The following is a 17,416-nucleotide window of genomic DNA, read 5'->3' on the forward strand; positions in this document are numbered from 1 at the left end:
AGAGCTGGGCTGGTTGTGTGGTGCAGTGGGGGGAGGGGACGAACTGGGCTGGTTTCGGGATGCAGTAGGGGAAGGGGAGATTTTGAAACTGGTGAAGTCCACATTGATACCATATGGCTGCAGGGTTCCCAGGCGGAATATGAGTTGCTGTTCCTGCAACCTTCGGGTGGCATCATTGTGGCACTGCAGGAGGCCCATGATGGACATGTCATCTAGAGAATGGAAGGGGGAGTGGAAATGGTTTGCGACTGGGAGGTGCAGTTGTTTGTTGCGAACTGAGCGGAGGTGTTCTGCAAAGCGGTCCCCAAGCCTCCGCTTGGTTTCCCCAATGTAGAGGAAGCCGCACCGGGTACAGTGGATGCAGTATACCACATTGGCAGATGTGCAGGTGAACCTCTGCTTAATGTGGAATGTCATCTTGGGGCCTGGGATGGGGGTGAGGGAGGAGGTGTGGGGACAGGTGTAGCATTTCCTGCGGTTGCAGGGGAAGGTGCCGGGTGTGGTGGGGTTGGAGGGCAGTGTGGAGCGAACAAGGGAGTCACGGAGAGAGTGGTCTCTCCGGAAAGCTGACAGGGGAGGGGATGGAAAAATGTTTTGGGTGGTGTGGTCGGATTGTAAATGGCGGAAGTGTCGGAGTATACAGTGATCAAGAACGCCCTTGACCGCGTCTCCCGTATTTCCCGCAACACATCCCTCACAACCCGCCCCCGCCACAACCGCCCCAAGAGGATCCCCCTCGTTCTCACACACCATCCTACCAACCTCCGGATACAACGCATTATCCTCCGACACTTCCGCCATTTACAATCCGACCCCACCACCCAAGACATTTTTCCATCCCCTCCCCTGTCAGCTTTCCGGAGAGACCACTCTCTCCGTGACTCCCTTGTTCGCTCCACACTGCCCTCCAACCCCACCACACCCGGCACCTTCCCCTGCAACTGCAGGAAATGCTACACCTGTCCCCACACCTCCTCCCTCACCCCCATCCCAGGCCCCAAGATGACATTCCACATTAAGCAGAGGTTCACCTGCACATCTGCCAATGTGGTATACTGCATCCACCGTACCCGGTGCGGCTTCCTCTACATCGGGGAAACCAAGCGGAGGCTTGGGGACCGCTTTGCAGAACACCTCCGCTCAGTTCGCAACAAACAACTGCACCTCCCAGTCGCAAACCATTTCCACTCCCCCTCCCATTCTCTAGATGACATGTCCATCATGGGCCTCCTGCAGTGCCACAATGATGCCACCCGAAGGTTGCAGGAACAGCAACTCATATTCCGCCTGGGAACCCTGCAGCCATATGGTATCAATGTGGACTTCACCAGTTTCAAAATCTCCCCTTCCCCTACTGCATCCCTAAACCAGCCCAGTTCGTCCCCTCCCCCCACTGCACCACACAACCAGCCCAGCTCTTCCCCCCCACCCACTGCATCCCAAAACCAGTCCAACCTGTCTCTGCCTCCCTAACCTGTTCTTCCTCTCACCCATCCCTTCCTCCCACCCCAAGCCGCACCCCCAGCTACCTACTAACCTCATCCCACCTCCTTGACCTGTCCGTCTTCCCTGGACTGACCTATCCCCTCCCTACCTCCCCACCTACACTCTCTCCACCTATCTTCTTTTCTCTCCATCTTCGGTCCGCCTCCCCCTCTCTCCCTATTTATTCCAGTTCCCTCCCCCCATCCCCCTCTCTGATGAAGGGTCTAGGCCCGAAACGTCAGCTTTTGTGCTCCTGAGATGCTGCTTGGCCTGCTGTGTTCATCCAGCCTCACATTTTGTTATCTTGGAATTCTCAAGCATCTGCAGTTCCCATCATCTCCAACAAAATGTGAGGCTGGATGACCACAGCAGGCCAAGCAGCATCTCAGGAGCACAAAAGCTGCCGTTTTGGGCCTAGACCCTTCATCAGAGGGGCTATTTGCTGTAACAGGTTTCTTTACGGACAGCCCATGAGGTACTGCTCAAACAATACAACCAAAACCTATCACCATTAAGTATAACGCCAATCTGATTCTCTCCCGCCCAGAGCACGGCTTTCATTCATTCACACACTCACGTTCCCACCATGCCACGCGACAAGTGTGCGTTGGATCGCTCTGATTGGTCCCTCGCGATCGTCTCATTCTGCGCAACGAGGGGTGTTTCTAGACCATATATTCTGAGTAGCGAGTGCAACATCGCGGAGCTAAAGCAAAAGAGAACGGAGGAGAAATATGTACTCTGAAATTATGTCAACCTTTTACTAAATAAGACAGGTTTAGCGAAACGGGCTAGCAGAAAAGCGTGAATTCAGAGCCTCAGCTCCCCGCCCACCACCAATGGAACCGGCTCACCTACTTCCGCATTCGGTTGGCACTTGCCACCTGAACAGGCTCGCGCTGCCCGCGCAACCGCACATGTTGAGTCGGAGGCCCGCCCCCGGCGCCGATTGGCTACGCTGGCCAAGCTCCATGGGCAACCCGTGGGAGTACCGAGTTCTACTGGCCAAGCGTCCTGTCAATCCCCCTCCACAGACCCCACCCCCGCTACCATCAGGGTAGGTCGAGGCGGCCTGCTTTCTTTACACCCTCCCTCAAACTGCTCCCGAGAAAAGGAGCGAGAGATAGAGAGTGAGCGGGGGATTTATTTTACCACAGCACAATAATAATAATAATAATAATAGTAATTATTATTATTATTTAATCTTCGGAGTCGCTGCCGGGTTTCAATGTGAAGTTTATTGTCGAGGGGAGGTTTTGTTTTGTTTAGTTGTATTTTTTTCCCCTCAGCGCCCCCCCCCTCCCCCCTCCCCCAACACCGCCGGCCCCGTGTCGATTTGGATGGTGGTCGTGCAGGGGGCGCAGTTGGTGTGGCGCCCGAGGCCGGAGCCGGTGACTGCGAGATGAGGAGGGGGAAGCCGCGCGCTGGCAGCCCGCACTGCCTTTGGTTGCTCGCGGCCGCCTTGCTGCTGGGCCGCTGCTGCCCCGGCGCGGGCTACGGCGACAAGGTGATCTGGGCCATCAACGCCGGAGGGGAGGCTCACACCGACATCCACGGCATCCACTTCAAGCGGGACCCGCTGGAAGGCAAAGTAGGCCGGGGTATGTGTGTTTGTGCGGGGCCGGATAGCATCGTTGCTGGTCCTCGCAACGTGCTTCTTTTACCTTCTCGCCAACCTTCAGACCAACCCTGACTTATCTCGGGGGCCCAGGTTGAGAACTTGCCGAGAATAAATCTCTCTCACACTCACACACACACACACGATTCGCGTTGTGGGATGGGCCCGCCCAACCCGGCATCTCCTGGCTGCTCAGATTGAGGCCCGAGATGGTGGAAGTTAGGGGTTACCGTTTGTACAGAGGATGGGTGACCAGCAACTTTGTCTTCTTCCCCTCTTTCCCCCCCGCTACCTGCAGCAGTTTGCTAATGTTGGTGTCGTGTTATTTGGGGCACCCGGCCACTCCGTTCTTGCCCGCCAAGTCTAATCAACTCTCCCCCCCCCCCCCCCCCAACCAAGACAGTCATTTTCGCAAAAAAAAACCCCGGAATTACTGTAATATTATCTGTATCACTTTGAGAGGGAGCACGTTGTTCTGTGAAGTGCCAGCTACGTGAGAACCTCCTGGGGCATCTGACCTCTGAAATTACATGACGCTAATAGCGTGCTGGATTGAAATCTCTCACGAGCAAAATGCCATCAGACTCTCACTTAAAGTACGTTCTTAACTATTTCTGCACACATCCGTTCTTTAATATGGCTTTCCCTTCCACCTTTGAACGTGGCATTCTTGGATGGAATGCATGCAGGTGACTTGTTCACACACCTGCATTTTCATGCTTGCAATGAGCATTGTGCAATAGGAATGGGTTAACATGCCTTGGGATGCGAGTAGTCAAACTTCAAATCAGCTGAAGTCTTGACCTTGTACTGAAGATTTAGAATTTGAACTCCTTTGGGTTTAGAGTTTCACAGTACAGCACATTTGTTCAAATGAATTCAAAACTTTGTAGATTGCTGTTTATTTGATCTCTCTGGATCCTAAATTCAAGGTCCGTGCTGAATTGTCATAGTTAATGTTAACATATCCCCCCTTATGGTGTTGCTGATTTTGATCTTATTTTCTTTGGAGGGTAACAAGGAGGGGACTGGTTTGCCTACAGATATTGGTCACTGCAGAGACCAATTGGCTGTAATGTGTATGAGTCTATGAATGCTATATTGATAACTACCTTGGCTCTTGAATAGTTTACAAACATTTTCCAACCAGGTGACGTGACCTTGGTGAAGGTTGAACCATTTTGAGTAAGAGAGTTGCACCTCTGAATCCATACACGTTGAATGGGCACCTTGCAGAGCAAAAATTGTTTTTGGCTCAATTCTTAAATAACGAGCACTTAACAAGTTATGTTTTTGAATGAAAAGAAAGCCAGACTTGCCTTTTTAACACCTTGCTTGACCACACAATGTCCCACAGTTCTTTGAAGACCTGGCACTGTAGCAGTGCCAAAGTGCTGTGTCAAATCAGGAAGTGGAATTGGCTTTTGTTTAATTTTACCAAGTACCAGCCTAGCCTAATGTAACATATTTGGAAAATGTGATCTGAGGAAATTGCATGGTGAGCTTGTCCTATGAAGATGGGCTATTATTAAAGGCTTCATTATTTGGATATTAATGGGACATTACATTTTTTAACTCTTTTGTAAGAAGAATTTCAAGTTACTCTTATTTCCAAGGAAAAGCTTGGTTAATAGACTTAACTCACGAGTGGCTAAGAGAAAATGACAGATAAATAAGCAATAATTCCACCTGTTTGCAGATTAACACTTGTAAGTAAATTTAAAGGAGAATAATTTCTATAGAAAATGAAACTCGTTGCATATGTGATGTTACTTCCCCCTGCTTTCCTAGTAATTTTATCAATGGCAGTTAATATAGTTTTCCTGGCCAACCGTGTGTGTGCTTGATTGAAATTAGTATCTTATTGAGGGTGCAGAGTATTTTTTTTTAAATTATGTTTGGGCTATTTTTTTTAAGAAATGTGAGCCTGGTGTATTCATGATCTTTTCACAATTTGGAATGGCCCCAAATATTTGTCATTAAAAAAGAAATAATGCTTTCATAATGTGAAGTAGCATTGTCTGGGAACTGAGCTGGTGATGCTGTGTACCCAAGCTCCAGGTGGAAATGCCCTCCATATCAAAGCAACCATGTTAGATTCTGTTTGAGCTATTATGGCATTACAAAGTGGTATATATGGTATAAATGCAATTTTTTCCTGTGAAAGAGTTAGTCTGAGGGATATTGGTGCTGCGTAACGGAATAACAATGCTTGCAGATCTGGTATCTCACACTTGTGTAATGAATAAAGATCCCTCTGCCCTCCTTAATCCCAGTCTCAAACATTTCATGATTTGTGCACGAGTGTGACATTTCCCATTTACTGCACTGACCATCTTGAAATAAAAATGCTAATTTGGATAATTGTGTTGAAGGAGTGTGTCTGTTCTGAGCTTGATTGAAGTTAACCCAAACCCCTTTCTTGTCGGATTCTTAGGGGACAGTAGACATTTATCTCTAATCAGTATTGAATTTGAGCCGAGGTACTAGGGAGAGTGAGAGTTTCACTGTGTAACAGTGTCTTGCAGAATTTATTTTTGTTCTGACAAATAAAGTTAGCTGGTACTTGTCACTTATGCTATCTTTTAGATCAAGTCAGGAAATCAGCTTTGAATTCAGTGAGTAAGAACGGTGCGTTGGAAAAGTCCTGTAGATAGAAAAATATGATTAGGTCTCCTTTCTACTGCACAATAATTGTTTTTTCTCTCATTTTACATAATAGGTACAGCTATAACCAAGATAACTCTAAGAGGAAGCATCATTTGAAATTTAGATGCACAGAGCTGCAGCTGTTTGTGACCTGGACAATTTTACATGGAAAAATTCAGTTCCTTGCAAAATTTGGTTTCAGTGTTGATAAAACTGAATTGAATATGTAACCCTGTGGTATATCAAAAAATACTAAATACTATCTGACTGCCATAACCAATCGCTATGTCTTAACTAGTATAATCAAGGGTATATTGCAACTGTGTAGGATGCATTGTAATAAAACTTTACAAATCACCAGTTGAAATCCTCTGATCTGATTCCAGGGGTCACCTGCCTGTTGGTAGAATTTAAAGCATTTATATCAGTTATGCATATGTTATCTTGAAAAGCCACCTCATGGTTAACTGATAAAGGTGCGCCATTCCGTATGGCTCAGACTTTAATCCTAGTTTATGGCCCAAGTTCAGACAAATCCTGTCAGGTAACTATTTTTCAGTTGGTACAGAAACTTGGATTAGCAGCTGGAAAAAAATGGCCAGGATTGTGTTACGTGGAGAAACCAAGATGTGGAATTAAATTGGACTGCAATTTGAAAGAACCGCCACAAGCAAATGGCTCTTGTGAGCAGTAAGATTGTAGGGTTTATACTTATTAAAATCCAAATGAAAAGACACTAACCTGGAGCTGTATGAAAATTAAATATGTTTACTGTTACACCCTGAAATCTTATCCATGGTAGTCTATCAGTTTATAACCCATAATCCTATTGCAAGTTTTTCAAGTACTGACTTTTGAATTGTCCACTGACATTGAAAATCTGATTTTGTGCCATTTTATCTGTTTTGAAGACTGGTACTCTAGCCTTATTTTTCCCATTAGGCACTTGCACTTGTTTCATGCAAGGAAGCATAAAGTAACATCAAACATCCCTTTGTTAGTGTGGGTGTTGATGTTGAGTCACTTTGGTTTAATTAATCTTACATTCATTTTGGGATTCTAGCACATCTTCCTTGTTTGTTGTCTTGCAATTGTTAAAACCTCATACTGGAGACATCAACTGCCGTTTCTTGGTCTACACTCTCGTAATCCCCTCGACCCTTTTCACTTGGTTATTTATAGGGTAATACTGAGTACACATGTTGAGTATACAAAAGAAAGCTTGGGGTTGTTGCACCACCTGTAAGTCCCGGATGCCACTTATAAGGGCCAAAAATAAAACTGCGGAAGCTGGAATCCAAGGTAGACAAACAGACTAGAAAAACACAGGCCAGGCAGCATCTGGAGGAAAGGAGCAGTCAACATTTTGGGTATTGCCCCTCTTCATGTGGATGTGGGGTTAAGGGGAGCTGCAGATAAAGGGGTGGAGATGGAATGGTGGTGTTAGGTGAACACCGGTGGCAGGTACAGCCTGGTTGGTTGCTGGGAGGGATGAATCTGGTGGATGGAAGGGAAGGTCAGAAGGTGGACTGGAAGGGGATCTAGGGGATGGGAATGAAAGTTATTTGAAATTGGATAACTCATTGTAGTCTTCTGGGCTGTAGGGTGCCCAGGTGGAGGATAAGCTGTTCTTCAAATTTGTGTTCCAAGTTGCTGTTACACTGAAGAGGCCAAGGACAAACCTGTTGGAGTAAACAGAGATAACAAGCTGTAGAGCTGGATGAACACAGCAGGCCAAGCAGAAAAGCTGATGTTTTGGGTCTAGACCAATCTTCAGAAAACGTTGGAGTAATGTGAATTGTAAAACCTGCTCCACAGATTTGTAAGTTGATTGGTCGGAATGGACTTCGCTCTATAACATCTCTGCATTTCATAGAAAAAGATTACATGTAGACTTTTTAATTCTCAAATGACTAAGATTCATTTGCTGAACATCTGATTGAATACTGCTTTGCCCTAAAGTGCAATGCAGTATTAAAATTTCAGTGTTGTATGTTAAAGGTATATTTTTATAAAGAATATGCTCTTCTAGTTCCAGAGATCTAAAAATGACAACATATATTCTTCATGTGAATCAAAAGCCTCTATTGTTTTACTTTTTATTTGGTCTCCTTTTCCCTTCCTCATTGATCTTTGGAAAGGTGAGAATGTACTGATTTTTGCTGGTATTGGCTTTACCGAGTGACCACCTACCAATTCACCTAAGTTGTCACTTTTTATACAAGAAGACGAGGCAGAGAGTGCTGGCTGTTCTGCCTTAGGTGGAAGGGGTAAACAAATCCGTTTTCAGCCACTTCAGAAGATGGAATCCCACTTGCTCAATTTTAGTATAACAAAATGTGAGGCTGGATGAACACAGCAGGCCAAGCAGCATCTCAGGAGCACAAAAGCTGACGTTTCGGGCCTAGACCCTTCATCAGAGTCTAGGGTCTAGGCCCGAAACGTCAGCTTTTGTGCTCCTGAGATGCTGCTTGGCCTGCTGTGTTCATCCAGCCTCACATTTTGTTATCTTGGAATCTCCAGCATCTGCAGTTCCCATTATCTCTGCTCAATTTTAGTATTGTTATTGTTGCCTCAGCATAAATTTGAAAGAACCGGGTGCTCTCGTTCAAAGGGTTAGCACCATATTTTGTTGTATTTGCCTATGGAACGATTCATTCAGAAGTTGACCATTGTAGTTGTGAAAGATCATGCCATTCTTGCACATTCAAAAATTAGTGGTGGATGAATTGAGCGATTTTGTAATGGATGCACTAGTTAGCTGTTGTTTAGTAGGTCAACACTGAAAGGCGTAGCTAGTAGTTTATCTTGAATTGATTATTAAGTGTACAGGAACTATTAAAATTTAATTGATTTGTGCCCACATCTTGGGCTAAAATGAATATTTGAATGTCCCAATATTCATCTGTTTGAGGAAGTACTTCAATAATATTGCCTCTGAATATTTTGTCTCTTGGCTTTGATCCAGACTCGGCTCCATATAAATTCTGTAGAGGATACACACCGGGGACCAGTGGTTTACCGAAAGTGGAGTGGCACCGGTTGCACAGGCATTACTGAGGTATGGCGGCTGCAACACGAGTGGTTTATTTTCTGTAAACCACATTGTCCCCAGTGTGTATTCTGTTTATGGAACATGTACCTTGCTCACTCATACAGCCAGTGCTTATTGCGTATTTGAATTTTTAATCGATTTCAAATGGATTTAAGCGGGCTTAGTTATTTTAGTTCTCTTGCATCCCTCAAGGCATCTATGTACCTGAGGGTATTATTGAGTACCCTCAAGCCAAATGGCTTTTATTATGTGGCTCAGACAGCAAAGGGTAGATTCTCTTATTTGCTGTGCCTGTTGAATTACGAGTGGTGACTAGCAGAAGATTTTGGGAAGTATTGCATGCTGAGGAGGGAGCCCCTCCAGTTTAACTCCATTAATTTTGTGCATCTAAAATCAGGTGGGCTTCCTCTTGGGCATGCAGTCCTCCCCAGCAATGTTTCTGTAGTTTTCTTACATTTGTCCAATTCGCCCAGTGAGAGAATTTCTCATCACTCTGCTCAGATGTTATTACACATCTCTGGAACAGATGGGATTGAACTGAAACCTCCTGGCTCAAAGGTACGGGCATTGCCACTGTGCCTTGCTTTATTGCAGATGAGTGATGCCTTAAATTTACATTTGGACCTTTGAACAACATTGATCGCCACACATTATGTTGCTGTTCGTGTTGCACACAGCAGCTGAACTCTAGAATGTAGAAACTGGCAAGCCTGTTTGTTTTTTATTCTTTAACTCTACTCCATCAATGATTACAGATGTTGGTCTTGTGGCAGCTTCCTGAAACTATCATGTAGTACCTTGCCCAAAATGCATGCCATTATAAAAATCATGATGAAACAGGGGCTTCCTTATTCTTTTGGTCATAAATGTGTAGTTATGATAAGCTTCTGTCTTTTGAGAAGTTTGTTTATTGCTATAATGTTGAGAGAGAAAGATATTTGTTCTCGTGTTTCACAAAACATTAAATTTCAATGTTCTGCCACTTGCAACCCTCTTGCATCTAAATTGTAAGTGGGGGGGGAGCGGTTGGGGGCATTGTGTTGCTTCCTTTCAAATTGTTCTACTCTGTGGCAAAGTATAGTCTTTGTGCCATGTTTTATTTTCCATTCGTTTTTAAGGGTTTTGGTTTGCTTCCTATATCTTAAAGCTGGATTTTAGAACTACTGTTTTAATTCTGTTGGAAGGCATATGCAGTGTGTCAGCCATGGTTCAGAAGTATCTCATTCTGCTGAATCAGATGATTGTGGGTTCAAGTCTTGTTCCTGAAACTTGAGCGCATAATTAATGCTCACAATTTACCATAGTGAAATTGTCAGCTGTGTGTATTCATTTGGATGATGTCTTTAGCCAAGGCCACTTCTGTCCTTTGCTTGAGAGGTGGGATGCAAATGTTCCCACCTGTCGAACCACGTGGAAGAAGAGTGGGAAAGTGTACCACGATGTTCCAGTTAATACGTTCCTCTTAACCAACATCACTGAAAGATGATTACATCCCATTGTTTGCATATTCACTTCTCATGCCTATCCTACGTTACAACAGTGACTTCAGTTCAAAAAGGTATTAAATTGGCTGTAAGCACTTTGAGACTTCCTGAAATATTGAAAAACACTAAGTGCAAGTTCTTCCACTTGATGGTGCCCACTGTTGGTCACGTAGTTGGGTTGATTTGGAATCTCTTAGATTTGCTAATTAGATGCCCAAAGCGCACTCTTGCCTTTTTAAGGAAAGGAAATCGATTCTTCAGTTGACTAGTTAGGAGATAGTAAACTAAAACCTTTTTTAGTATTTAAACTTAATGTAACTTGCTGCCTTTACTTTTCCCTCTCTGTTCTCAAGCATCGGACTATGGAATGAGATTGCCAATTTTTCGGTCAGTGCCTGAAGATCAAGTTTTGTATCAAACTGAGCGCTACAATGAAGAAACCTTTGGATACGATATTCCAATTAAAGAGGAAGGCGATTATGTACTGGTTCTGAAGTTTGCTGAAGTGTATTTTGCCCAGTCTCAACAGAAGGTACTTTTAAATTTCTTTGGAAAGAATTTTGATATTGTGCCTATGGAAATTAAAAAGTAATATTTTCGCAGTATGTGTTCCACTACTAAAGCGAATAGCATGTCAACAGTCACTGTTATGACTCTGCTATTCCAAGCTTTTCTGCCTACAGGAGCTGGTGAGTGGTTCCAGTAACTCCCTTTTTGTACCTAACCTAAATGACTCCTTAATATTAATCAAGACCACAACTTTTTTTCGAGTCATTAACAGTTGAGTGGTTTCACCACAAATCCTGATCCTTGCTTCCCAGCTCTACATTTACTTATCTGGAGGAGTCATTGAACAGTGGGAGATATAGCTGACACTACTTCAAATGCTGCCAAACTGTTTATGAAGGGGAACTACATGTAATATGAGGTCATTGCACGTACCTACTGCTTTCGTGGCCCGAATTAAAGGTGTATACATGAAGAGAGGAAAGATTTAAAGGGTCCTAAGGGGCAAAGTTTTCAAGTAGAGGGTGGTATGTGTATGGAATGAGCTGCCAGAGGAAGTGGTGGAGGCTGGTACAATTACAACATTTAAAAGATGGGTATTGGAATGGGAAGGGTTTAGAGAGAAATAGACCAAATGCTGGCAAGTGGGGTTAGATTAGTTTAGAATATCTAGTCAGCATGGACAAGTTGGAACAAAGGGCCTGTTCCTGTGCTGTACCTCTCTGATTCTATTTCTAAGTAATGGCGTAACTGTTCATTTTTAAAAGTATTTTGTGTTGTAAGCACTGCAATACTCATTGATCTGTGAGATCTTCGCGGCCAGCAGAAGAAATAATTTAAAACACGTTATTATGAGCCAGTTTGAAACTGTTTCCAGTTACAGTTGCACAGTTCATCTTGTAGAGAATACTGTAGCATTTAATAATGTCAAATTAATTCTTAACAATTGCAACATGTGGTCGTCACCATAGAGCAACCCAATGTTCTGATAAGACTATCATTAGAGAGAGATGACTGGTGATCTAATTTGAGCACTACTGTACCTCAGGTGAGGGGAAAGATTGGGTAGGAGACTCCTTCATGGTAACTTGACCCAGTATGAAGATTGAATCTGTGCTGTTGTCATCATGCTGCTTTGCAAATCAACCGTCCAGCCAACTGAGTAAAGTCAATTTCCTCCCTGCACCCAAAACATGTAGTGGGTGTTGGTGATTGACACAATCGTTTTGAAAGCTGTGACACTCAAAAGTTCACTTACAGAATCAGAAAATGTTTGTCAAGCCAAATATGCAGAGAGGGGGGAAAAAATTGATATTTCAAGTCAATGATATCTTCATCAGATAAGAAAACAGTAGTGGGAGCGGAGATCCGGCATTCTTTTCTTGGAAGAGTTCAGCAGAGATTGGAGTTTATAGATCTATGAACTCATGCTAACACCCGAAGCCACTTCCAAGTTTTTTTCAGAATAATTTGACTATTGCCTACAGATGGAAAAGTTAGTTACGTAACAGTAAATATTACATTAAATTGGCATTTTATCACTTCTGGCAAAATCATAGAATAACACTAACAGATACTGCTGACTGAGAAGATTGTGGTTGGCAATCGGGATCCGTAATAAGTTTCAACTTAAATTTTTTAAAATGAAGATTTTATGGTTTATGAATCCTCTTTTTTTATTTTTGTTGATCTAATGCAACCCAGCTGTACGTGAAATTTCAAGCAGTATAGCTCGAGTTCCTCCAATGTAAAGGGTTGCTTGTAGTGAACCAATGAAGGTTTGTAATTTGTTTTCTTCCAAGCTAAGGCTTTCCAGCAGCTGCCCTTGTCATTCTGGAATATTTCCTTTGGGGTTGCTGCTAGCTGGGAGAAGCATGTGTATTAGCAACTGGTAAGACTAACAACTATGATGCATAGTACAAAAGCAGCTCTAATGACATTTTTCTTTCTGTTGGTTACAGGACTGTACCCAAAAGTTTTTCACCCTACTGTTGTGTTAACCTTTGACTGTATTACTAATGTTTTTAGCGCAGAAATTTCACAAGCCCATATTTGCAATTTAATGAGACCTTGACCATACTGGTAATAGGTTAGGAATGCTTTTGCAATAAGTTCAGTGGCTATTGTGAACCTAAAGTTGTTGAAAGTGTTTATGGTGCCTCTCTAACTTGGTTATAACGCAGTCCGGTTACTCACATAAATATAGAGATATGGGCTGTAAAACTTGGTTTTGTGTTACTGATGATTTTGGTGCTCAGAGCTTTGAGTTTAGAACAAGTTTTAGGCTGTTGCAAACAACTGTGTACATGCTGGAATCATGTAGGGAGGACAGATATGCCTCCATAGACCACTGACTTTGGTGTCCTTGTTATTTTGAAGCTCTTGGGTTCTGTTAGAGACTTTTTTATTGCAAATGTTCAGCTAAACAAGTGTTCAATGTGCAAGATCCTTCCCACTGTTCACTACCAACACTACAGTCAATTCTGGTATAACATGATAGTTCTGTTCTCGTGTTGTAAGAAAATTGTGGAATGGCTGTGCCATTTCAACTGCTGGGGCCAGAATGGCGTTACAACCAATACAAGTAACAAAAATTCATGTTCTAGTGGTCTGAATTCTTCAATTGCGTTTAAAGTCAATTTGTGTTGAAGAAACACATTATAGCAGCACTGACCCCATTTAATCGGACCACCGTAGCATTTACTGGTTTGGTACTTTTGACTTTGCTCTGCTGCTGAGATAGTGGATGTCCCATCCTGTTGAAGAACTTGCGTAAACTGAGTCAGGGAAGAATAGTGTTCAACAGAAGAAAACCCACTCTTGTTTATGGGGCAATTATTGCAGACTTGCTTGGGCTGTCGTATGAAATGGATATATAGCAGCGGGGGGGATGCTGTTAACCAGTGGAGGAGAAGAGCTTTCAAAAGAGAGCCATACCCACTAAGGAGTTTGAGTGGTTACAATTGAAAGTGGAATTTACCCAGGCACAGTGTCTGAGGTGCCTACGCTTCATCAGGGAGTTAGTTGCTGAACATTACTGACGCTTCCAGCTAGACCTGAGGTCATTCAGCACTGTCAATGATAGTGCTGCCAGGGTCACCACCTTCCATTCCTAGACATAGCTGGCTGCAGTCTGGAAAATCCGTGTTGCCCACATTTTTCAGTTCATTATGCAATTAGAAAGTGAATCTAAATGTGGAGATGGACTTGATTTTTCTTCTCTTAGCAAGAATATCCAGTCTGGCTTTGCAGAATTAATTAACTTTCCAATGGTGCAGGGATCCTTGGACTACACACTTACATAGCTCTGAGAGTGGCAAAACTGGAAAAAGTGCCAATTCCTGAATATGTAGTTGAATTTGTGACTGCTCTGCAAGTCATTTTGGTGAATGCCTGGTGTCTTGGTGGCTTTTATTGCATACCAGTCAATAATTTCCACCATCTACAAACTACAACATCAAACCGGACAATGGCTGCTCATCAAAACCTATCTGCTCTACTAATGGCTCATGACTTGCTGCCTCCACCCACTTGCACATGTGCAGCATTTCTATAGTGAGAGCCTTGCTGCAATTAGTCATGGAGAAGACTGCCATCATTTTCTGGGAAATTTTCTGTTCCCTGGTACAGTTGGGAAGAGCAGGCAATGCAAAGTTTATACATTCACTATGTGCGCTTGATCAGGTGTGGAGTAAACGCACACCACAATCCCTGAACTCATTAATGGGCCTTAATCTGTAGCTGCTCCTCCTAGAGATCTGTTGTATGTAACATCAAATGACTTTCCATGTTTAAATGTCATGTTTGTACAGAAGTATGGTTAAGGTATGGTGGTATTTTCAGTGATGCAGGTAGCAGAGCTGAAGAGAAAGGACAAAATCTGGATTTGGTTTAAAGCAGACTTTGGATGTTACCTGACATTTCTGGGACATGTAGTCTTGTAAATAGTTGTCCTATTTACACAATATTATGGTACGCAGTAAGATCAATCACTCGGGTATTTTTTCTTGTGATGGTTTTTTTCTTTGAGAAGTTTTCTGTAGTTGTCTTGAAGGTTGAGAAGGTAAATTAATGCCATACAGTGTTAATTTTGTCTGGTACCCCATCCATTGTTTATTTAATGATTAGTTAATCACGGGTACCACTTTGATCCCTATACTTAAGCCAGAAAGTTGCATTCTTCAGAAGTGTTAAATTTAAGTGCAAACTCACTGAATTTTTAAAAAAAACTCAATTATCCTTCGTTGCATTTCTAGGCCAGTCTCAAACTGTGATACCTTGCAGACTTGAATAGCTTGCCAGCATTTATTGTCTCACTTTACACTTTGGCTGCCTCACACAAGAGGCATTTACCCAAGGGCAGCTGGGACATCTGGAATTATACTTGAGTACAGCCTCACACTTCAGAGAGGAATCTGTCTGCAGCCATCTGTACATTTTTATCTCTTTGGTAGTGTCAGTGAAGAGAGAATCAGTTATGTTTTAAGTCAGTTACTTTCACCAGAATGGACATGTGAAAGGTCACTGCCTAAAACATTAACTGTTTCTGTCTGTCTCCACAGATGCTGCATAATCTGCTGAGAATTTTCAGAATTACATGTAATTTCCTGTATTCACAGTATTTTGGTTTTTGTCAATTCTTGTGTCAGACTTTGGGCTTGCCTGAACTGTCTTATTCAAAGTAGGATGCCATCTGAGTTTTAAGTTCACTTCTGGATAAGTGTTGCACCTTTGCATTTCCTTCAGGCCACTTGACTTTTAACTGTATCTCTGCTTCCACCGCTCATAAATTGTCATGGGAAATCCAAGATAATAAAGTGTGAAGCTGGATGAACACAGCAGGCCAAGCAGCATCTCAGGACCACAAAAGCTGACGTTTCGGGCCTAGACCCTTCATCAGAGAGGGGGATGGGGAGAGGGTTCTGGAATAAATAGGGAGAGAGGGGGAGGCGGACCGAAGATGGATAGAGGAGAAGATAAGTGGGGAGGGGGGGAGAGGGGATAGGTCAGTCTAGATTGTTTGTTTGCTTGCTGTTATTGTCACCAACAGAAATGGAAAATAAGGATGTTAAGTCCTCTCTTCTTTCTGTAGCTTTAGTCTGTTCCCTCCACACTTCACTTCACTGCATCACTTGGGTGTAGCTGCCATTTACTCCCTGCGCCTTTGATTGATCATGAGCTGCAAATTTACCTATTTTTTGGTCCCATTCTATTGTTTCTACCTCATCTTCCAGCAGCATGCCTTCCTCCATGATCCTGGATTTTTTCAGCCTTTGGAATGTTGGCCTCTAAATTTTAAAAACGCAAATAAAATTGATTTTAAAAATGTGAATATTACAGAAGTGGTTCATTCTTTTGGTCTTTAGAGCTACAGGAAGTGGAGCAATTAGTATCACTTCCTCCACTTCTCCTTCTCCTTAATACACTGTCTCCAAAGGGAGTTTTCTGATCTCTATAGCAGTAACAAGAAGTAATGTTCAGTGACCATTTGCTTCCACACAGCTGGGCAAATAAAGATGCCCTAGGTACCCCTCATAAGCCTTTTAACAGCTTAATTATGAAAAGACATTGTTAGAGACTGGGGAGCACTTTGCTATATTGACATTCTTGGCTAAGAGTGAAGCACAGCATGGAGTGAAAAGGAGAACTAACACATTTTCTGTATGAATAGTTATTAATTGCTTAACTTATGAACTGTTACGCATATGTACCTTATTGGAAAGTTTTGTCAACTTATTGGATGTGGTCATGTCTAAAGCTGCTTTGTTTTTAAATATTAAGTAGCTTGCGTGAACAGTTCTTATTCTTGACTGTGGAATCCTTGTGACTTGGATTAATCTCTTAATGAGGAATTAATGCATGTTCCCTTTAACAAACGGTCAACAGACTTATCAATATTCCCAGTCGTTACCAGACTTCTAAAATAAAGATGGTGCTACTCTCTCTGAAATGTGAAAATGCATGTTTTAAAAGTAAACTTGCTCAACAGTGAGAGGAACAGAAGTTTGCTTAACACTTTTTAAAAAAAATCTGTAATTTATTACGTGCACAACAGAACATTTTAAATTAAGCAACTAATAGCTATTCATACTGAACATGTGTTAGTTCTCCTTTTCACTCAATGCTGTACTTCATTCTTGGCTAACAATGTTGATTTATAGCAAAGTACTCCCAAGTCTCTAACAACATCCTTTTGTCATTAAGCTGTTAAAAAGCTTATGAGGGGTACCTGGAGCATCTCTCTGCCCAGCTGTGTGGCAGCAAATGGTCACTGATCAGTACTTCTTTGTAGCAGAAACAAGATCAAGAAACTCCCTTTTGAGGACAGTGTGGAAAGAAGGTAGTGAGGGTGAAAGTGATATTATAAATGTTCGCATTTGTAGTACTATGGTAGCACAAAACATTGGAGCAAGCCCTGTTTTGAGTCGTTTAACCAAGGTATGTCCAACTTTTTAAAAACTATAGACTATTTGTTTGGCATTTCACTGAGGGGGAGATTGACTTTTTAAAATGACAGTTAAAAGATGCTAAAACTAATTAAGGCTCAAGCCTTATCATCTTTGAGAAGTTGAGAAGCTCTTTTGTATTCTTTTTGCTTTCTTGCAATTGGGGGTAAAT

At 42.8% G+C, this 17,416-nt stretch overlaps 1 protein-coding gene across 2 annotated transcripts in view; it reads left to right on the forward strand.

Annotated features, from left to right (window-relative positions):
• The first annotated feature begins 2,596 nt into the window (after positions 1–2,596).
• Positions 2,597–17,416, forward strand: part of mlec (malectin) — a 33,758-nt gene continuing 18,938 nt past the window's right edge. Inside the window, exons 1-3 of one of the 2 annotated variants that reach the window (XM_059655105.1) lie at positions 2,597–2,615; positions 2,775–3,086; positions 10,645–10,823. In XM_059655105.1, coding sequence (XP_059511088.1) covers positions 2,888–3,086; positions 10,645–10,823 — 378 coding nt within the window. In that variant the 5' untranslated portion in view covers positions 2,597–2,615; positions 2,775–2,887. Of the gene's footprint in view, positions 2,616–2,774; positions 3,087–8,720; positions 8,814–10,644; positions 10,824–17,416 lie in introns of those variants that run through there. The other variant, XM_048556175.1, reaches the window with a different exon arrangement.

This window comes from Stegostoma tigrinum, chromosome 26 (assembly GCF_030684315.1).
Source record: "Stegostoma tigrinum isolate sSteTig4 chromosome 26, sSteTig4.hap1, whole genome shotgun sequence".
Classification (NCBI taxonomy): domain Eukaryota; kingdom Metazoa; phylum Chordata; class Chondrichthyes; order Orectolobiformes; family Stegostomatidae; genus Stegostoma; species Stegostoma tigrinum.